This window comes from Thunnus maccoyii, chromosome 23 (assembly GCF_910596095.1).
Source record: "Thunnus maccoyii chromosome 23, fThuMac1.1, whole genome shotgun sequence".
In the NCBI taxonomy this organism is placed as follows: domain Eukaryota; kingdom Metazoa; phylum Chordata; class Actinopteri; order Scombriformes; family Scombridae; genus Thunnus; species Thunnus maccoyii.
The window spans coordinates 15,558,080-15,581,532 of record NC_056555.1 but is presented as its reverse complement, the minus strand read 5'-3'; the positions used below and the strand labels follow the sequence as shown (position 1 = coordinate 15,581,532).

The 23,453-nt window shown below is 39.6% G+C and overlaps 1 protein-coding gene across 4 annotated transcripts in view; it reads right to left on the bottom strand.

The window, feature by feature from the left end:
• LOC121891211 (voltage-dependent calcium channel subunit alpha-2/delta-1-like) overlaps positions 1 to 22,061 on the bottom strand; it is a 104,561-nt gene extending 82,500 nt beyond the window's left edge. For 3 of the 4 annotated variants that reach the window (XM_042404016.1, XM_042404017.1, XM_042404018.1), the window contains exons 1-2: positions 21,705 to 22,061; positions 4,309 to 4,390 (exon numbers count right to left, since the gene is read on the bottom strand). In XM_042404016.1, coding sequence (XP_042259950.1) covers positions 4,309 to 4,390; positions 21,705 to 21,793 — 171 coding nt within the window. In that variant the 5' untranslated portion in view covers positions 21,794 to 22,061. Of the gene's footprint in view, positions 1 to 4,308; positions 4,391 to 6,413; positions 6,501 to 21,704 lie in introns of those variants that run through there. The other variant, XM_042404019.1, reaches the window with a different exon arrangement.
• Positions 22,062 to 23,453: the final 1,392 nt, after the last annotated feature.

The window sequence follows — 23,453 nt, the reverse complement described above, 5'->3', positions numbered from 1 at the left end:
TGAGTAAGCATTCAGATTGTGGAGACTCTCCCTCTTTAAGTGTCTGATTTGTATGAATTTATGAAAAGTTGGATAAAGGGTTTAATGGCTTCTCTGGTATTTTTTTATTTTTTGGTTGTAGTAATTTCTTATTTGGAGACATCTATAAAAATCTTGCTTTGTCTAACAAAAAAGTCTCTCTTAAAATTTGAAAACATAATTTTTATCTTTCTTTATAATGCCACATAAGGATGTTGTACCTTTTTTTTTTTTTTTAAATCAAAGATTTAAATCTTTTATCTCGCTTATTTGGCAATTTTCCAGTCCATCTAATTATCTAGGTTTTTATCCGATAGTACAGCCTATATGAACAACAGTTATCATTCTACATTCAATGTCTTTCCATTGTGCTTCATAAGATGGGTTGCACCACCACAGTAATGATCTGATCTGTGCTGAGATGTATTAATTTTTCAGGGATGGCAAACCCCAGCCTCCTCTTTCTTTTGGCAGCTATAATTTTTTTATATTGTACTTGAGGTCTTTTTCCCTGCCATATAAACCTCAATATCATTTTGTGCCATTCTGTAAATTTGTCTTGAGTAATTTTAATTTGGAGGGTTTGGAAAATATATAATAATCTTGGTAGAACATTGATTTTAATTGTTTCGATTCTTGAACTTAAACATAAAAAGGGTATAAGATTCCACTTTGCAAGGCCGTTTGATTTTACGGTACAGAGCGTCATAATTTTTCAAATACTCTTGATAGGTCTTTAGGCATATTACAACCAAGTATTTGAGAGATTCTGTTTTCAGTTTCAATGGATATGCATTCAGATGGCTTCAGTTGTATATAAGAGTTTCAGTTTTATCTATACTCAATTTGTAACCTGATAGTGGACCAAGATTTTTTTTTAAAATTCATCACTTCTAGTAGAGATATTTCAGATTTTTTTATATAGATATAATAGAATATCGTCCACGTAACATGCTATTTTATGTTCTACTCTATTAATTTCAATACCCTTAATTTTGTCATTCTGTCTAATATGTTGGGCTAATGGTTCTAGCAATAGTGCAAAGAGAAGTGGAGACTAGGCGCAGCCTCGTTTTACTCCTCTTTCTAATATAAGGGGTTTGGATAAGTGATTATTCATTTAGATTCTTGCTGTAGGATTGTCATAGATAGCATTAATACTGTTTATCGCCAACTCATTAAAACCAAATTTGTTTAGGACTTTGTAAAGATATTGCCAACTGACAGAATCAAAAGCTTTTTCCGTGTCTAAACTTGGTATTATCGCCTTTTCCTTATCTTGCTGTATGTGGTCCATAATATGTAGAGTGCATCCTATATTATCTTGTGTTTGATGCATGTGTATAAATCCTGTCTGGTCATTGTGAATTAAACCAGGGAGGAATTTTGCCATCCTCTGAGCCATTACAGATGTGTATATACGATAATCATCCTTATGGATCGACCTATATTGGTCTATATGACCCACATTCAATCTTATCTTTTCCCTCTTTAGGTATAAGAGATATAATAGCCTGTTTCCAAGTGGGGAGGGTATCTGCTTTTTTAACGCCCAGTTGTATTTGGTTAGTAACATAGGCATGAGTTGCTTTCTAAATGCCTTGTAACATTCAGTTATGAAACCATTCATTCACTTCCTGGTGATTTGTTAGCTTTTAGTGTGGTTTGTTGAGTTCATCTTCGATATCATCCAGCTGGCAGTTGTTCTCTTTTTGGAAGTCTTGAATCTCCTGTAATATCCTCTCCATATTCAGCGTTGCTTTTTCACTGCATTTCTGCCTTTCGCTGTTTTTCCCATTAGAATTAGCATCTGTACCTGGTGGCTCTTCATCATTCTCGTTTAATTCTGTCATATTTTTCTTAGTTTTTTCTCCCGATTCCATTGTTATCCTGCTATCTGACTGCTTTTCATACTACAAGGAGTTTATTCACCAATTAGCAGGATATTTCAAATTTCTGTCAGAGTAGACCACGGTCTATGCTGCCATTTCTGATGGTGGCAGAACTGAAAGTCGATGTGGTCAATTCTTGACTGAATCTTCCTCAAGTTTTCTCAGTTTTGAGATATTTTCTATCCACAGACAGACTTACTGTATCTGAGGTTGAGAATGTTACTCTGCATCAGTGGTCGTCTTGGACTTTGGACCTCTTTATCGGACCTCACTCACCAAAACACAATGAATTAACAAAGGAAGCTATACGTCCACGGATTAAATTGCAATGTCAGGTTATGTAACAAGACCATTAACTGTGCTATGGAATATGTTCCAGCAAAAGAAATAAGAAACACAAATGCCAAACAGCCAATTATTTAGCAGCCTAGAGGTATTTCATTGTCCGACATTCAAACTACAGAACTGAGGCGCGTGCATGTGTTTGTCTTCATCCTCCAGGCGTTGCTTTAGTACAAGAGCCATATTAAAAGGGTAATACTACTGGATTTTAGATTTGGATTATGTTATTCCTGTGACCTAGAACATTGTAATCAGTAAATTACCAGTCACATTACAAACATGCGAAGCTCCAAGGAGAGGTATTAGGATGTGGGGAAAGGTGAAGGGTCAATGTCTCTGGGATGATTTTCTTGGTATTGTTATATCTAATCTGTATGTTTGAACTGACAGTACTCATGTTATACTACATATTTGGGGTGTCTAATTTAAAACTAATGCCATCCCCAAAGTACAAGTACAATTGTGTCCATAAAAGTCTACAAACTGTCCACCATTAACTGAAGTTGTCCCAGTAGTAATTTACAGGATGAAGTAAACAAGCAATCTGGATAATTTCTCTTCATGTATTATTAACTTGCAAACTGCATAACACTCCCTTTTAAATTCTGCATGCTGTGTAAAGTACACTGTTAAAACAAGGGCGTCCCAAAAAGCATCAGGTCCTGGCACGGCAATAGTTTAAAAGACTTCACTTACAGTAACCATGCTAAGAGATACATCTCATTCTAAAAATAATTTCTGCTGACAGCATGTGGCACCAAATCAAACCAAAAACATGTTTTGTAATGATCTCAGTTAGTGCATTAAAGTGGACTAATTTTACTCTGGGAAGGAATAGGGAGCACAAGTGCCGGATGCATTATGTCTATCAATGTGTCCTTTATCAGATGTGGGGTTGTGTGAGTGTGCAAGGACTATAGTCATCACAGTATAGTTGTGACATTTATCTGAGCATGTACATTGCAATGTTATGTATAATCTGAAGCTATAAAGACTAGTGATGTGTTGTGACAGCTGAGGTGGTGCAAAGAGGGTTAATGAGAGTGAAGATAAGTGACAGAAAGAAAACATGATATTTCTTGTCAATACTGAATCTGCATAATGGGTTTTATTTAAAGTTACCATTATTTAAATTTAAAATATTTTTTTCCTGAGAAAAAAGCATATACAATTCTTGTTTATTTTGACATGTACACTTATTTAATCCAAATGATGAACAAAACAAATAAATCTAAATTTTATCTGTTTGTCTGCAATGATTCATGCATGTTGTCATTTAAAATACAACAGCCATAAAGGCAGTTAATCATCTTGAAGGCTTAATCTCATTTGTGATTTGAGCAATCTTTACATTTCTCCATGACCGTGCCTGGACTCCACAAGCTAGTCACTCCCTGTCTTGATTTGAAACCTGGGCTAACGTACAGAGTGCTGAGATTTCAGGACTACCCATTGCTGTGACTTTTGACAGTCTGGTCATTGGCCATCACCACTACTGCCCCCACTAATGCTAATGCTAGCTGTGGGAAGTACAAAGAACTGACTCTTCATGTGGTCAAATTAAATGAACCAAAATTCTAGAGGGAAATGTGGTGGGAATCAACGCTAACGGTATTCTGAGTGGAGGCTTGTTGGCGTTGCTTGCTAGTTTCCACTAGAAAACTTAACAGCACAATGGGTCCTGTTGTAAAGGTGCATAAGGGTATACCTAACCAATACTAACTGGGCTTGTTAAAAAGGGGAATAAAATGCATTTCAGCAGAACAATGATGTGCTCCAGTCAATAGCACACCACAGCGTGTCTCCTATCGCAATGTTGGCCCTTAGATGTCAGTCATCAGCCCCAGTCAGATGGCTGCCATCAGCCCCAGTCCTGAAGCTTGGACAATGTTTCCACAAATATGTCCAAAAACTGAAGATAAAATCAAATTGCAGTCCAGCTTTAAGATGTAATGGTTAACAACTATGCTTTAAAATAAAAGGTCTAAAATGTACGTATAGGGATGCTTTGGAGCAACAGTTACAGTGTATATGTGTGACAGAAAGTGATGCTTACCTGTACTAGGTTTTCCATGCCACTGGCTGTGTCTGTTAATGTGATCAAGTCTTTTTGCATCTGATCCACCCATTCCTTTATCCTGAGAACACACAAATAACAATCAATTAACCAATAATTCCTCAGCCAATGGAAAGCCTCCGATTGGCCTGCTTATAGTCTAATCAAATTTGTTCCTCCAATTTCATTCACTCTTACTTAGAGCACAGCCGACAGAATTATGTGACCTAAGCATTACTGCTTACTATCACAATATGCTAAAATGCTGTATAGATTCAGGGGAAGCGTGGAATAATAATGTTTAGCCAAGTGAATACATTGCTCTACTCTACATGAGCTGTGCATTAAGGCAAGAGCTATTCATAGTTGTCAGCATGAGTGTCACATCCTCAGGGGTGAGATGCTGGTTAATGTATTCTTCTGAAGAGAAATAGGACAGAAAGGGAAAGAGAAAGAGACACAAAAGAGCAAGAAAGACACAAATTCATCTATAAAAAGGTTTACATCACTTCAGTAAGATCAGAAAACATATCTGAGATCTATTTACTCAAGTAAAAATGTATTTATCAGCCTTTTTGGATTTCAAAAGACTCAGCATCAGTATACAAGTTTTCTATGACCCTTAGGTGAATGCCTGTGTGTGTCCATAAACGTATCCAAACAGTAATTACCAGCATGTCTAAACTGTTATAAATCAACTTAATGCCCCTTAACTTAGCCGTGAGGATTTTAAGGACATCAGTTCCTTATATGGACTCTTTGACATTCAGTTCAGTTCAGGTTATATGTGTTTGTGCACACGAGTGTGCATGGTGTTTAGCTGAGACCATATCCAACATACCCCGCACATAAAACACCAATGAATCTCTTTCACACCGTGCACAGTACAGAGTTTATTTTCCATGTTTATTTGCAAAACGAATGAGGCAGACTTACTGTATTTAAGGTGTAATAAACTCGTTCAAGACAACCTCGATCACACATTCATTTGCTATTTAAAGCGGCTGTACAGTAATCAACAATGTGACATTAATATGGGATATAAATATAAAAATACATAGTCACATGAATACTTGTATGTCAAAAAGGTCACTCATAGTGATGAAGCCACAGACAGTGTTTTTTACAGTTCATTATCCGACCCACAACTTTACTTTTTTGGTTCACTCTCACAGCGTTGTTTTTGGCCACAGCAGGAATGCTGTTCAATCGCTCTGATAAACCCACTCTATGGTGCCTCCCCAGCACCAAAGGGCAGGCATACAAAGTTAGTAACTAGCTGGTGAACATACCGTAGTGTAGCATTTAGCAGCCCAGGAGCCAGATATTTCCCTCAGAATTTAATCAAGACTAAAAGCTGAAAGGAGAGGGAATAGTGGACTCACATTTGTCATGTGGCCAAAAACACAACTCCAAATGAATGCTAATGTTGCTCCGTATCTGATGGATGTGTAAACAAATTTGCCAAATCAACTTAAAAAGGTAATAATATGTTGGTGTTGTTTCAACAGATTGACATCAACAACAGATTTATAGATTGTTCAACTGACCCCAAGGGGCTAAAAAACAGTTATTGCAGGTCTAAAGAATTTGACATTTGAGAAAATATGCTTATTTGCTTTCTTGCTGAGATTTAACACTAGATGAGAAGACTGACACCACTCATGTTGGTAAATATAAAGCACTGGTTAGCTTATCTTAGCACAATTGGAAACAGGTGGAAACAGCAAGCATGGCTTTCTCCAAAGCAGTCCAGACAAGAAACAGTCCATAGAACCACAGTGAGTTGTTTTTACACTTTGTACAGATTAACCAAACGAGATATTAGCTATTGTGTTAACTAGTGAGCTTCATGGAAGACAGATTTTGTTAACGTTGGACACAGTCAGGCTAGCTGTGTCTGTTTACAATCTCAGTGCTAAGCTAAACTTAGCTGTGGTAGCTTCATATTTACTGTACAGTCATGGGAGTGGTATCACTCTTCACATCCCATCTAACTCTCTGCAAGAAAACAAATAAGCATATATCCCAAAATGTCAAACAATTAGCCTGCTTAGATACATCACTGACATTTTTCACTATTTTTATCTACTTCAAGAACTTACATCAAGTTGATTTAGACATTTTTCAGCAAAAGCAATGTCCACGTCTCTACTGCAACCACAATACTGGCCTCCCCCAGCTCCTTTACAACAGTCAATAAAAAATACATGACATAATCCATAAAGAAAATTACCCTTTCTCCCCCACAGTGTGAATTAACCTCTTCACCTTCCATACTGCTGAGGGGCCTCTGACATATGAACCTATGTTATCTTATTTAAAAAATACAGTGTAATATGAGTAGTGTGAGCTCGCACTGGAGATGTGTGGCATAGCAGCCACATAGTATATTTAGCCTTCTGAGAGACAGCTGCTTGTGGCTCTAGGCAGATATAGTATGCGCATACTGTCAGCACATTGCACTTTCTACCCCTCTTCAAAATCATGTGCGCACATATCCACAAACACACACACACTGTAGGTATATAGGAAAATAAGAGGATATGATCTCAATTAATTACAAAAAAAAGTTTATTTACGTTTCAGACTCATGATAGATCCTTTTCACGTCTGTCTGCTGACTGCATGGAACCAACTCCAGGGTCAAGATAAGGTCCTCTGACCATAGCAAGCACACAAGGTTGTTATGCAAGTGACATTTTTCAAATGTTGGCCTTAAGCAAAAAGGGTGGGGCACTACAACAGGTGTTGAATGGGAATACGGTGAGTGTGTGCGGGTGTACAGTTGCTCCATCAATGAGGGCTTGAAGTTCAGTATCTTGTGTTCAAACATTGGCTAATGTTTCAGCAAGTGCTGACCTTTACTTCTTTAGACTACAATTCAACATTCAATGCCATATTCCACTCATAATTGATTTCTTTTATTTCATATTTTCCACACTTTCTGAGCACACTACAGCATATACTTATCAAATCGAGCTAATTTACTGCAAGTGAGAGGCACTGAATGTTGCAGAATGCACATCTCAATCTAAGTATTGCATTTTCAAATATAAAGGCATGAACTAGCTGACACCAGTATTGCATCAACAGAATGTCTCTGCAGACTCCTAATGAACAGAGTCTTAATACACAAGTATGCAGACCAACATATAATATAATAAAACAAATTGCTAATGGCTCATTCTACTAACTCTATTGAAATCACTGATCTTGGTTTAATAAAATCTCTTGGGTAACTGGTAACTTGGCTAAAGAGTGGTCTGATAAGCTGCTTCCAAAAAATAACCACCTTCCTCTTATCAGTCAAGAGCATAGGCTAAATTTCCTGCATAACACCAGGGTGTGTGGCTTCCTCATAAGTGAGGAAAGCGCGTACTGTATGTTTATTTAAGAGACTTAACAAAGACATTTGCAAAAAAAAGTACAAAAACATTTGATGAGGGGATGGAAACTTGGAGCAGGACACGGAAAAATGAGATAGCATCATTATCCTCTCCCATTCTCGGCTCCTATTCCCGCCCCCATCTCACTCTCTCTCTCTCTCTCCCTCTCCTAGGGGAAATTGGAGAGGGGGGCTATGTGGAAAGGAAGGAAGCCTCCAAAATGGCTGGTGAGCCATGTAGAGCCACTTGGCTACAGTGGTTGCAGACTGCAGGGCTGGAAGTGATAGGAGCCATGTGAAACTCAGCCAAGTGTGAGACCTGCTGGCATTACAAGCCTCTTTTCTCTCACATGTGTCTCATTGAGTCATTAATATTACCCACTTATGAAGCAGACTGTTTTTTTCTGACAGGCAATTGTTGGAACCCCCTTTATCTTCTTTCCTTCTTTTTTTTTCTTTTCACTCACTTTCTTGCTCACTCACATAAACTGAGATGAGGGCAGTCTGTAAGAATGCAGTGTGGACTATGTAATCTGTAAAACTATTAACAGTTCAAGAGTCTGGTATGTTTACTATTCTACAGCGTGATGATTAGGCAATTTTAGACCAATAAGGGCTTCCATGAGACAAGATCATACAATCACTGTGTTGTTCTTTTCAATTTAAAGGGCACTTCAACGATTTTAAATAATGAAAACAGTTTACTTATCGCAGAGTACTACTGTGTTTTCTGTGAAAACAGTTGTATAATGTCTTCTGTGGCTTTGAGGGAGCCTTCCAAAGTCTACCTGCTTCAATTTGAACAATTCCTATTGTATAGCAGTCTGTTGTATGTCTCTTAAATTTATGGAAGTGCAATATTAAATTGCTGGAGTCTCTCTTTAAGAATGTGTACAGAATACTCCTATTTGCTGAGCTGCTAAAATACCATAAGATGGTATTTTTATCTTGTGGGAACAAGATTGTTCAGACAGCATAATAACTCAGGTGCACAACATCATACTTTGTTGGCATAAGAAAAAAATATTGGGACTTCGAGGGCGTCAAACTCTTATTCTCTCTCCCTCTCCCTTGGTTTTTGTTTGGACTAGCGAGGGAACCAGAAAGTTGGCTTCATGACATTCTACATAAATTCCTCTCTAGTCATATCCAGTATTGCAAACTCCACCCTGATAGTTCCTTCCATGTGCTGGCTCTTTTATAATGGTCTAAAAGGTGTCAGTATGCTTCAACCAAAGTGCTTGTTGGATTGTTGAATAACATCCGAAACTCTCCCCACGTACATCAGAATCAATGCTGCATTTGACACTTTTGGTAACTTTCCAAAACTGACAATCCAGCAATCATGCCCACCTTACATGATGGCTAGCCAAGTGTGCAGAGGTCAGGCAGGCTTTTAACTTCTCTCTCAAGCTCTCTTTTTTCATTCTTCACAGTTATTTCCTTAACTTTTTGTGTGTAAACCAAGTGCAACACAATGAAAGCCACTGAAAGTCTGCATTGTGATCCCCATATTTTAAATACTATAGCATTTCATTCCTTCTTATGATGGCAACTTTTCACTACGCCTTTGTTGCTGTTGTAGCTGTTCATAACAACTATAAACAGATTTGCCTTCAGACGTGGTCGGACAGTATTTCATACCAACTAGCTTGTCTCAGGCATTCCCTGGCCTTAAAAGTGCTTTAAAGTGCAGTAGTTTATTTCGTCAGGTTAGAAAAATCTATCAAATGGATTGCTGTTCTCTCAAGCACAAAAAAAGCAAAGAAAATAGACTTCAAGTAACATAAACTGGCTTTAAATAAATGTAGCTCACTGTCTCAGGGAATGCCTATCAGACTGGATATCACTTTGTTCAACTACCCCTGCTGTCGTTCACAGTATTGCTATCTATAGAACGACACACATATTTAGCTGCACTGAGCTGGAAATAAGCCATGTTCTTAAACATGCGCACACACACCCACACACTTTGGACCTGGACTGGTTTGTGCTTGTTATATGTAGTAGAGATGAAAAGCTGTGATACCTGTCACTCAGCATGTTGTTTATGAGAGTGATATGCGACTCAAGGTGTATGCAGTGCAGATCACCACAGGTTCACTGACTTTAGAGAGCCTTTCGATAGATCGTCTGATATGGGGGCTCCGATACTGAAAAGATGAAATTAAAATTTCTTTCCATGTCCTTAGTCACAAGCACATATGTGCCAGTGAGTTAAATGGTGTGAAATTAGATGAGGTACTGGCAAGCAGTGTCAATAATACCACAGATAGTACACCACATCTTTGCTTTACAGTCCAATTTAAATAAGCAGACGCGGACAAAATGCTGCCTACAAATCAGTAGGCATGTGAGACTTTCTCACTGCTAATTTAGTGAATTCCTCAGCTAGACTGGTGAACATTAGTCTTAATTTGTGCTTGACCTACGTGGCCTCCAGTTCAGTAGCTGATGTGTAGATAAAGTAGCCCCTCCACCTCTCCTTTTAGCCTCCATCCGTCTAATGACTAACAGAGAAGCTGCCTCCATCAGGCCAGCTGTCACGTGTATGTATGTGTGCATGCATACGAGTGTGTGTTTAAGACTGTATGTAACTAGAGCACTGGGTCTTTCAGAGGGCAGTAGGGGGTTGCCCAGGTCAAAGGTCACCAGGACAGGTGCAGCTCCATTGGAAAAGCTCTTAGTGTAATGAGGTGGGTGTGACCAATTTGTGTGTGTGTGTGTGTGTGTGTGTGTGTGTGTGTAGGATCAGTATTATATAACCCACCATTTACAGTGATGGGCCAGTGCATGACTAAGCTCTGGTAGACTATGATAAATGAGCAGAGACAGCAACTTTAAAGCCTCATTTATAACATATTTGGTGACATACAGAAGATGATACTGCTCAGGAGCTTATTAGGATTTGAAGCGATTACTATGACATGTGGTCATGATCGCATTGTTTTGAGGAGTAGTCTGCAATTTGCCACCTTAAAAGGGTGAAAAGAAAACCCAAGGAACACCCTGACACACCATCAGTACCTACAAGAACAACAAATAGCCTCGCTCTGCTAGTTAGGAGCGGACTGTCCAATCCGAGGGGTGAACACAATCCCAGAATAGAGAGCATGACTCAGCATGAGAGCATTGCTGTCTTACTTCTGACCACATTAACCCCTCTGGCGAAGCTGTGTGTGACTGTGGGGGAGGCCGCTTGTATTCTCCCCTCCCTCTGTTTTAATATTTCTAAACCACAGCTTCTGGCTGTTAGCTGTTGTGCAGCTGTTGGATAAACTTTTAGTAGGGCACTTGTAAGATGATCAGCTCAGGAAGTTAATATACTCACTCAAAACATTCAAAAACTATAAATATTCAAGTGTCTTGGGTTCAATCTATCAGAGATCATTTAGATTGAAGGATAATTCAGGATTGTTACATTAAGAAACGACAACTGACAAAACAATCTCACCACATGGTGCTATAATAGCCAAAACTATGAAAATAAGACCCAAATTTGAAAAAAATGGAATTATTATTTAATATAAACTCACCTAAACATGTCCTTGACTAATACTTTTTTTCTTCTTTTCAAATGACAACTTATTCAAGGTTATGATAAAAAGCTCACAGTCGGGCTGTTGCAAGGGGTTTGCACGAGTTTGTAACCTAAAAGATGGTTCCCTGATGGAGTTCATAGAAAGAGACTGGGAAGATTTAACTTCAAGGTTCTTCTACAACCTTCTCCTGTCTGTGCTTTCATACAAAACTTTATCTCTCTCTAGAAAGAAAGCAACAAGGGAACCTAAAATAAATACCCTGTAGACTGTATTCATATGATTTAGGCTGTCAAAGTATTGGAACGGTTTGTCATAAAACACTTTTTCATGTCTCAGTGGTTAGCAGGCAGTAGCTGCCTAAGTCATCTCATCTCAATTGAGACTCATGGTATTAATAGTCTAATTTAATACAGTGTATAAGTTATCAACTGAGGAAGAAAAAAACATGTCAATTTTTTCCCCACAATGACTTTACATTTTCATTCAGCAGCAGTGGTTTTCAACTGAATCCGTATCATTTCCACAGCTTTATAACTAGTCTGTTTATTTCCTGTTTTCCTCAGTTTTTACCAAGGGATAAACCTAACACCATATAAAACACCCCGAGCTGAGTGAGTGAGAGTCCAGCATATTGATCCAGCGATGCTGGACGCTACATCATTCCGACTGAATGACCGAAAAGCTTGCCACACGGCGGCTCAGAGGCCCAATGTGCCTGGTGCAGCCACAAGAGTCCAGGGCTCAATATCCAATCTTGGAGTTTCCACTCCAGCGCCCTCTCTTCTTGTAAACATCCTCATGTTTTTATACTCACAACCCAGTCTGCGGATCCACATTTGATCTCTTAATGCCATCGAAATCATCACGGAAGCATATGACAGCAAACCCTCTTTGCTTTTTTTTCCTCTTCTCTGTCTCATCATGTTGTGGAGTCATGGCACTGGTGGGAGACAGTTTGAAACCTTAAATCCTCCTCTAATAGTAGTAATTTGGACTTCTAATCTGTTCTTAGAGAGAGACAAGGCTGAGATCAGTATAGGAAGCAGAGGAGATGTATGAAAAAGACAGGGATGTTTGAGGATGGCAGCATGGATGTAATTGAGCCACTGGGGGATAGCTAATAAGGAAAGACATCTAATAAGCAGCAAGCCTGACAGAGCATTGTGGACAAACAGTCACTTTCTGCCTCTCTTCCTGTCTTCTCCCTCCTCTTCTTCCTGACTTTGCACTGCTTTTGTCCATTTATCACCTACTGCTGGGTTATCTCTCCCTCTCGACATTGTTTGGCTCCACCCATGTGACTCAACAATCTGTTTGTTATTGTATATTCTGCAAATCTGGAATGTTTTTTTGTTATTCTCTCATTCATCATTGATAGCTTACATTTTCAGTTTACACACTTCACATCATTATTAGCCATATTTACTCCCTAATGCATTTGCTTTCTAAAACTCTCTGCTAATGCTAGAATTTTCCTTCCTTCCTCCTCCTCCTCATTCTCCTCTCCTATCCCTCCTCTCACATGTATCACCACAGAGCACAAAGGAGACAAGTGATGATATCTTCTCCTTTATTGAGGTCAATAACACACTAATTGCAGGCTTTGTAAATGTCTTGCGGCCTCATTATATTATATGGCAAGACTCATGTTTCTCCATATCTTCTACCATTTTCCTTTTAGCAAGCTAGGCAGAGCCTTTACACCACGACCCCCTGCCTAGATCTGAAGAGCCATGTTTAAGTGAAGCCTTGACAACAGTATTTTCTGTGCTCTATCAAGCACTTGTTAGGATGTATTACAGCTGTGGAAGAGCTGACTAAACAATTGTATGAGATCATTATCAAATAATGGGGTGGTGCTGGTGGGAAATCATGCACCAGAGAGCAGGTGTGGGTTACAGGAAGCTGATTCCATCGGGATTGATTTAACAGGAGAACTTACAGTATGGCTGAAGACAAACAGCCTCATATTGTCTTGTTATGCTCGGTTTAACTTCAAAGCTACAGCATAGATTGTTAGTACATAAACAACTCCATGCTAGGCAGAAAAGAAAATTGCTTTCTCAATTAACCATTATATTATCCTTAGTGACCTACTTACACTGTAAGCCATATATTTTGCTGATTAGTTAGCTTTGTACAGCAGGATGATATGTGGCATGTTAGAGAAGAGGAAACTCTTAATGCTACAAGGTAGCAAAGGTGACGTAATGCTAAAATGGTTTGTTGATAAATTAGCCTACTGTTAGACAATTTTGATAATCATTTCATGTCAAACATTTGCAATTCAAAGATTGATAAATCAGGAAATCAGTAGATATGTTTATATTAACAATGGATCAAATTACTTTGTTTTGTGAAAGGGTTGCTCGTAGTGATGAGCAACCCACATAGAATTATTAACCAATTCTGCAGTCCCCCTCAGCTCTTAAAAGCTTTTTAGCTTCTTTCAGCTCATTGTTTTGGTTTTGCATCCTGCATCTTTACCATTTTGTTTTCAAGCTTGTTTAGTTCAGTTGAATTGGACTCCAGTTCGTTTTCCACCTTGGTGAGATTTGTTTGGGCAGATCTGAAGACAACAAACGTATTGAGACTCGGACCAAAACAACCATACCAAGACCCTTTGAGGAGTTGGTCTCAGTCCGGTCCCAAGCGAATTCTGGAGTAGTTTGTTTGTGGTGGGAACGTGATACGTCCTAACTATTAGGTGTACGCCGCAAGTATGTGCTAAAAGGCTCCCAAAGCCACACTTTGCATACTGGGATGCAAATGAGCAAAATAAACGGTTACTAGCGGCTAGCCAGAGAAAGAATTGAGATATGACCTGGACTAGAGCTATGAAGTCCGGTGCATCTGGCCAGAGGACCTTCTTCAGTGAATGCTCTCATGTGGCTTTTAATGATGCATTTTGGTTCAGCTGAATTTTTTCTGTGTGAAAAGAAACTGAACCAATTGGAAAACAAGTTTACCATCTCAACCACTGACTCGAACCAGAGTAACCAAACTACAGGTTTGAAGACACCATCACACCCTGTTCAGACCAACATAAGCCCTGCGTGAAAAAACACAGCTCTCCGAGTCATTTGAAAAGGGGTTGTCCCTACTAGATGAGTAAACAGGCAACCGTTTGCCACCAAGTTCACATACAATATCAACTTAAAAGGTGATAATATGTCAGCATTGTCTTCACAGCTTGTTTCCACTGCCCCTAGGTGACCAAAATAATCAATTATTGAACCCCCCCAACAAAAGAAACAAATAAACAATCTTTCATCACAGCAACAGTGGCCATATGTTTTGTGTCTTTTGTGTCTGTCTTTAACATCTCAGGGCATTTTCAGAGCATGGTGTTTTTGAATTGGTGTGTTTGTCATCAATATATACAGGTTTATCATATAAAAATCATTTATTCACAATAATTTCCATTCCAAAAAATGTGGATGAACAAAGTCAGATCAGACCATTTGGATATCTTAGCACAGTGCTACTGTCTGTCTACTGGCAACATGACATCACTACAGAAGGCCGTAGGTCAAAGTCCTTCTACCCTTGTCCACATTTTTTTGTTTTTTTTTGTAAGGGACCATGTACAGTGTTAAACATAAATGTTATCATTTGATGTACTGTACCAGAGTTAGCTTAGGGCTAATTTTCATCTGCACTCCCTTTGGCAAGTCACAATTAAATCATGTAAAAGCACAATAGGAAACAGTGCAAAGCAAAAAAACACAGAACACATGATACAAAGTTACACACAACAGCACATCTCACACACCCACAATGTCAACTAGAAAGTTTGACCTCACACTCTGGACCATGGCTAGCTGGGACTGACTTGCCGTCCCCCTAGAGCCTAGTCTGCCTCGTCCACACCCTCCATGTCAAACGGCATATACATCCTGACAGAACTAACAGCTCCCATTGTATCACCTCTCCCTGCAGGTGTCTGGACACATTAAATCTGAAGAAACAGAATTGTTGTGACACCTGCAAGTGTTTGTACTCTCTGCAGACCAATCGCACCTGCTGGTGAGATTCCAGCAAAATACTCAAATAATGGCAACAGGAAAAGTAGATCAATATAATACTTCCTATGGGAACACATGCAATTTCACAACAATGCTGTCATGAATATGAGTCAAGTTGCATTTAAAGACATAGAAGTTGACTATGATTTCCTCAAAGAAATTTGCTGAATTTTGACGAATGCTAAGTAAGTCCTGGTTGTTAGTGTATTATTGTCAAGTATTGATTAAAACTACCATCTCTACCATTAAAAAGCTTGTAAAGAGACATGGCGATCTAGGAAAAACACATAGAATTAGGGTTTGTATACACATATTAAGGTTCTTCCTCACACCCACACATAATTACTCATTTTCAGTCCCTTTCCTCTTTCACGTTAATAACAGAAGATAATAAATTGTTAATTTGCATTCTTTCTGCTCTTGCTCTTCCTCACCCCTCGAGCCTTCTTTATCTCTGCTACATGTCATTTTGAACTCTGCTCAAATGACTAAAGCTCCACATCCCTGTCACCTTCACACTTTCTGAGCAAAGTCTCTACCCATCCATCCATACATCAACTCCACCCTTCTGCCTCACTACACACACACACAATCTCGGACGATGTGTATAAATAGAGAGATTAGGGAGAGGGCCCCCCCTGGCCAAAATGTCCAATTAACGTCAATCTAGACGCCTACACAGGCAAACTACTGTTAGTGCTGTACTGAGTACTAGTCTCCCTGATGGCTACACGCACTGTCCAGTGTAGTCTGAACACTGGCATTAACAGCTCTTATGCGGCAATACAACTCCATTAAGGGGCTCAAGCAAAGCCATCATAGACCATCACAGGTCCACTTTTGTCTGCGTCTCTCTCAAAATATTACACATCAGATGGGCTTGTGGTGTCTCACTAGAGATATTTTAAGCACTTAACGCCTCTAGTGTGTGATCAGGATAAGTTGGCTTATTGAGTCCTTTACCACATTTTTAGACATCTATAGGAAACTTTTATTTCAAAATCAGATAGTAGACACTCTTTTCCAAAATTTCTGGTTGTATAAAGTAGTACCACTTTCCTGTAGCTAAGTAATAACCAGTGTTTAACAAAAATTTCTTAAAGAAACTGTGCAGAATTTTGGGAAACAATTTTATTCCCTTTCTCGCTGTGTTATATGAGAAGATCAATACCAACCACTCTCACATCTGAGAGGGAAAATAAAATGCTCATGTTATTCTTGCCTTGTTTTTGGCTTAACGGTACATTTCTGGTTTATTCAACAGGTTATACAAAAGTCTTATATTTATGTGCACCAGCTGTGGCACAAGACCATGTGTTCAACAATTTAAAAGACAAAACATGACAGCCACAAATATCTTGCCGTGACAACAGGCCAGATGAGCCACAGGGTTTGGTTTTCAACTTTCAGCCTCACACAACCTTTATTCCTCCAACATCCTGCACTCTAATGTCTCTACTGTTTGCTGTTCAGTATTTTGTGCTCTGTTTTGCCTCCCTGCGTTTTACTGCATTACTTTACTGACTAACTCTTTCTCTGAAATGTTCTTTGAGACATACTTGTGACAGTAAGTAAATGAACCTCAAAATAAAGGAGTGGCACATGCTCGATTTGCAAAACAGTTGTAAAACTACCCTCCCCATGCTTTATATCAGGGTATACAGATGTGCTTCCTGTACCGTACAGGGCTCCCACCCAAACAGCTGTTAGCTATTCCCAAGGTTTCCCGGGCAACAGTACAATGGAAAAATTCTTGGGAATTTCCATGTGGCAAAGGATGTGAGGAAGTTAAACAGCACCAGGGTTCCTTCTTTACTCCACAATTTTCATTTCACATACTTGGGCAGGGGGAAATGTCTTTTTCTCAAAGGGAACTTCAGATGAGAAACTTAAACCAGACACTAAAGCAACAATTAAAGGCCATACATAAGCACAGGGGGTCCACTAAATTTCTGTGAGGGAGCACATGGGGAGATTTATAGAAAGCCCACTGCCACTCTACTCCCCTCTGTCCTGTGTCTTTTCTTACATCTGAGTCAGGACTCAGGACATTCAACGCCCCCTCCCTAAAGACTTGCTTGCTTAAATATATCCAAAAGTTAAGAGGGGGGCAGAGGGGAGTGAGTGGGAGAGAGAGTAAGAGAAACGGAAGGAGAGAAAATAAGCGAGAATAAGTGAGAAAAAGAGGGAAAGGTGTGAGAAAAGAGATAAAGAAAAGCTGTGACAGAGGGTGAAAGAAAATAAAGTGAAAATAGTGACCAAACATTAGCTATGGGCACCAATCTTGCACCCTTGCATGTGTGTGTGTAACAGACATAGACTGCCAGCTGCTTGACAGGAGCATGCCTCCTGAAATATACCTGCTAGCAACCAGCTCCCTTGTGGCTAAGAGGTGCAAATCACAGCCAAGGAAACCCTAGACAGCCCTGATCTGATCATCTCCATCTGCTCATTACATTTGATTCATCCTCTTCAAACATCGTATTATCAGAGTCTAACTCCGAGTTAGATTTGACACTGGAATAAAAGCTGAAGGAAAATCTAATTTATCAACTGCTTTTTTAAAAAAACTCTTTTTTTATTCCTCGAATTGTATCACATGAAAATGTCTAAATTTATATGTCTCTCCCCAAAGCAAGAGATGAGTCAAAGCCTGTGTGATTCAATCAAGTCAAGGCCTGGAGCCTTTATCATTGACAAAAACAAACGAGAATTTCAAAAAATATAATAAAAAACGACCGTGGTGGGCACTGTAACTGTAGCCAGGGTGATTTTCCAGGGATACAGGCACATTTTCTGGTTCAAATCTTCCAGCACCATGATGACGTAAAGCAAATGTGGATGTAAAAGCAGCGTTAACCACTTCTCTGTGCTGCAAGCCAACTTCTAAATCATGTCTCCAGTATTTGTCTGATTGCTGCATCACAGATTAAAGTCATGATTGTCATCTCTATCTTTATATTGCAGAGATTTATTATGAATAGCAATAAATTACATTTTATGAATGATCTGTTCAGTAGCAGTAAGTCAAAGCATCTGGGGTCTGGAGGTGGTCTGCACCACGATGTATCCTCTTACAGTCAACTTGGAAATAAGATGCATATGAGTGGCCTCGTGTGGGAACTGAGCCATATTCATTACCGCCCCCTGTCAGTGTCAGGCAACTGGGATGAGATGAGTGTCAAGCCAGAGACAGAGATAAAGATATCATGCAAGACATAGTGGTAGAAAACTAAACTAAGATCAAGAAAATTAAACTTGAGGTGCCCTGGTGATTTAGGGGGTGCTGATCTAGATCTTCACCGGTTGGAGTCTGGCTTGGGACTTTTGCTGTACATCGTTCCCAATCTCTCTCTCCCCTCATTTCCTGTCATCTCACTCCTGTCAACTCTCTAATAAAGTCATAAAAAGCACAACAAAGTACTTTAAACAACAAAAACGGTGCCTGATTGAAAATAAATTCTCAAAACAAGCACAGAGAACAGAATATCTCAAAGAAATTCACACTTTAAATGTGTTTTAAATTGAGTTATCTGAAGTCGATGTTTTTTCCTGTATGTGCAAGTCTAGACCAGAGCGTCCATTCTTCAATAACCTACTGTACTACATCCAACATATTTATATATATCTTTACATTATCCCTGCATCACAACTGCCCATGTTGCTCCCTGTTCAGATGAAGTGCCTCCTCACATTAAGCCCTGTGATCGCCACAGACGAGGCCGCAAACACGAGAAGCATGGCTCTTTAGCTGGTTGAGCATGAAATCTAGTTAGCCTTAAAAAAAAAAAAAAAAAAAAAAAGAAGCAAGTGAGAGTGGGAGAAACAGAGAGGATGGTGACAGAAATTGTGGGAAAGGGGAGGATGGAGACAAATATGTCTGAGGCGAAAAGCCAGAAAGAAGCATATGATCAAATCTTGGATCGGATGGCTGGATTCAGCACAATGCATTGGCACACTGGTGACACAAAGATTTACGCATCTCTTGTGTTTTTGGCTGTGAAGCTGTACACACGCGGAATCCGTGCAGCGAAGTGACCACACGCAGTAGACATATGGGATCAACAAGGCCAAGTAGTCTGGATTTTCTTTATGTCTCTTTTTCTCTCATCTCCATCGTTTCTTTTTTTATCTCTCCTGATCTCTCAGAGTGCTACATGGCGCCGAGATCTCTGGGGCGCAGTCTATGACATCAGACTTTGCATTTCAGATTCGATGATGTTAATCATCTGCCTTCAGGGCAACAAAGAGAAGAAGAGAGGATGGAAAAAACAGAGACATAGGGAGCCGGACGAAAGGAAGATGGACAGGGTGTGAACAAGACAGAGAGGGGGAGTGATGAGAAAGAGAGTGAGAAGGGATGGAGGGATGGAAGGATGGAGGGAGGGAGGGAGGGATGAGAGGAAGAGAAGGGACATGAAGATCTGAAGAAGACAGATGCTGGCATGTGAGGTTAGAGACGGAGCTCAGAGATACAGTCACACTCCAAGCCAGAAGACAGGGAGGTGAGAATGAAAGAAAGAAAGAAAGAAATAAAGAAAGAAAGAAACAACATGACAATTCCAGGGTTCACATACTGTATGCAAACATCTGATTTTAGTCACATAAAGTTGAGCTACTTAAGATCTTGTTAACCACATTTCTGAATTTCCTGGAGGAAAACTCACTGCTTCAGTCTCTCCATCCCTGCCCTTCTAGTTTCTCCGCTTCACTCTGTGACTTTCACCTTGAGGAATCAACGTGAAGCATGTCACTCAAAATCACCATCATCACAAGAGTACACCGAGACTGGCTTTAGTTAAAAGCTGTGAGAATGAGAGACATTTTCGCTCGGTTTTGCAGAATGTGTATTAAACTGTGCCTCCAGAGCAAGAAATTGTCATCATTACTGAAGACTGGGAAGTAGATGTCAAAATACAGACTATGTGAGATAACTGAGCTGAGTGTTCACTAGTTTGATTCTGGCGTTGTCTTTTATATTAAATTAACTTTTCCTCATTCAAACAAAGATCTCCTGCCAAGTTTGTTGTGAATTTTAATGTTTTTTTTCTCCTGCCAGTTTGCCAATTCTACTCAGTCAGTCAACTGTGTCAGTGAAAGTGGGTCTACAGCTCACCAAGCCTGTGTGAATATCATGTACACAACCCACAGATCAATCCACTTAGTGCCCATGAAATATAGGGAGTGGGCAGGCCACTCTGCTAGTCTGACATCATTGTGCTTGGCCATTAGGCTGAGTGCCATCATGGCTCACCACCTCTCTGGGGGACGGCACTTGGGCTGCATTCAAAACCAAATCCTGTAGTCCTGCCTCAGTTAGAACCATCTGGAATATCTTAAACCTGTTGATTAAGTGTGAGTTACAGCATAGTAGCCCAACAGGCTCACACACCTACATATTTATGTTTAATTAAGTATTGCTGTGACCGTGGACATATCGTCTGTTACATCTATTAATGTCGCACTGCAAATATAGAAGCTGGGAGTCAAATTTAGACACTGAGTGTGATACCTCTACTGAGCCAGCCATACCTCCAATTATCACATAAGTTCATCAGCCAAGTTACCATCTTGCAGGGCGAGCAGAGACTTTTTAGCTCAGTTCGACTTACAGAAGTTTAAGTTAAGATTACTGCAATGAAAGCAAATTTGAGCTACTGGCCTGCATGGCAGACAGGGCAGGTGATTATAAATCCAAATGAAGACAGTAAACTTACAGAGAAACCTTCTTGTTAGCTTTCTTGAGTTTGAGTCTTAAAACACTAAGAGCAGTCTGGCCACAGGGGATCTTTGAAGGGTCCCACATGTTCAGCAAAATAAGAAATAGCAGTTTGAGTTCACTACAGTATCATTTCATTTTGACAGAACAGATCTGATTAGAGGTTTATCCGCTCTGATAGTTATCTACCCCAGTTACAGTAAACGCATCAGATTTATTTGCCAAAATCATCTCAGATTTGGTGTTTCAGACACACTGAAAAGTTTGGGAACTCTTGAGACACATTCAGTCTACTATCCTGGAATGATTCATGTGACAGGTCGCCACATGTCACGCTGCTGCAAACTGGCAACAAATGGACAGTAGCTTTAAATATCGTGTTTCACACGGTAAAGTTGTATCCGAAGTAATGTGCAATCATCATCACTTGGCAAGAGGCGCTTTCTGGTTCTGCTGAGACGCTTCAGGGATTATGTTCCACCAAATGCAATTTACCGAATTGGAATTGAATAGAATAAACCTGAGGATTAATTATTTAATTATATTTTTGTTTTGTAGTATTTAAAATATATTTTTGCAGCTCCAACGATCAGAAAATAAATATTCACTCCGAATAATAAACTCTAGGCCTATAAAACGTCAGGCTGTTGTTTCTGCTACACGATATATTATCCAAGACTTTCTAAAAAACCAACAGGCTGTTTTGAAGCTGTACTCACATCTTCGCTGTTGGAAATCCGGTCGACACAGACGAAATGGTTGACAGGAGTAAAAGTAGGCAGACTGAGTAATCCATAGCTTTGCCCATTTCCCCTAAACCAGGATCCAGACAGGGATAAAATGCACAAGAAAAAGGATCCACAAATCCACAGCGCCGTGCGTACTTCTCAGCCAAACGCCTCACACCGCCATCGGTGCGCGTTTGGAAACAAATCTCATCTGGTATATATGTCCCCCCCACCGGTGGAGTTGAGGAGTGTGCTTTTTTTGGTTCAGCAGTGTGTGTGACCGTGAAGTGTGTGTCTCATGCAACGGTAGGCTAGATCTACGACGTGTGTCAAAAAAAGGAGGAAAGGGGAGGGCGCATTTAGATCTTCGGCTTGGCCGGCGGAGCGGTGCCGCTCCACACACTGCAAAAAAAAGTGTCCACCAGCCGTTGTTTAGCAATGAGGCTCGAACTGTAAAACAAAGTGGGGAGGTGTGTTAAAGTTGGATGATCTTCACATGTTCCATGCAAATTCATTTAATTTTCTCAGTGTCTTTTAAGAGATGATCTACAGCAGCCTATTATGGTTTGTTTTAATATAGAGATTTAGACAAATATTACCTGACAAAAGTGGGAAAAAGTTGAGCAATTTTTCTTCACTTTTTAAGAAAAATTATATGACACTAGATTATGGATATTTTTAAATGTGAATAATGGTAATGACATTTTTTACAGTGTGTGTTTTTTTGTGTTTGTGAACTTATTGACGCACAAATGGGTTTCCAGGCGTCCTCTCTACTCACCACACGCAGCAACAATTTCACATGTCTTACAGTCTTACACGCTTAATACCATGCAGCCACCTTTTCCTATCAGCGATATTAATGGGGAGGTTTGCTTAATCAACTTGACCCCCAGCTGACAATCTGATCATCACAAGGCAAAAAGTTGAATTTTATGTTTTTTTCCCTTTGAATAAATTAGAATGCATCCCCAGATTGTTATTTCTTGCTTTAAATGTGTCACCTAAAAACGTATATGATCCTAAAATGAGCTCCAGTCTGCAATATTAAACCTGCCAAATCTGACTTTTGATGGGCTTTGTTCTGCCTCCTCTGCATCCTTGATAACAAGGATACACCACAAGACAGGTGGGATGTGTGCAGATGAGGATAACTTTGCTTGCTTCTGGTCACATGTGTTGCTGGAAGCTTGTTTTCAACCTGACTACTGTCAGATTCAGCGAAACAGCAAGGAAAAAAAAAAACACCTCACAATTCACATCTAATAAAGGTTCTCTGCTTTATTATGTATATCATTAATAGCCTTCATTTAATTTGCAACAGCGCAGTGCATCCGCTTATGCAGAAATGTGATAATAAATTCCACTTGCTGCAAGGGCTGTGGCAAACTTAATATGAAGTGACATTTCCCTTTGCTGGGAGAACCAGAAAGGTAAATACCAGAAGAATATACTGTACTTTCTAATGAGTTTCTCTCCAAAGCCCTTTGTCAGATACAAAACTAATCTCTGATTAATTTCCTCAGAGCTCCTCACATATTATGGAACCCTAAATATATTATTTCAGAGCTACATTTGTGTCTATTGTTGGTGTGTGTGTGTGTGTGTGTGTGTGTGCATGGATTTGTGCATGCATGTGAGTTCACTATGGCTGCTGAAGAGAGTCATGGCACACAAACAAGGCAGAGTCTTGCTCACCTGCTATTATTTGAATCACACAAATAGATAGCCCTTCATGTT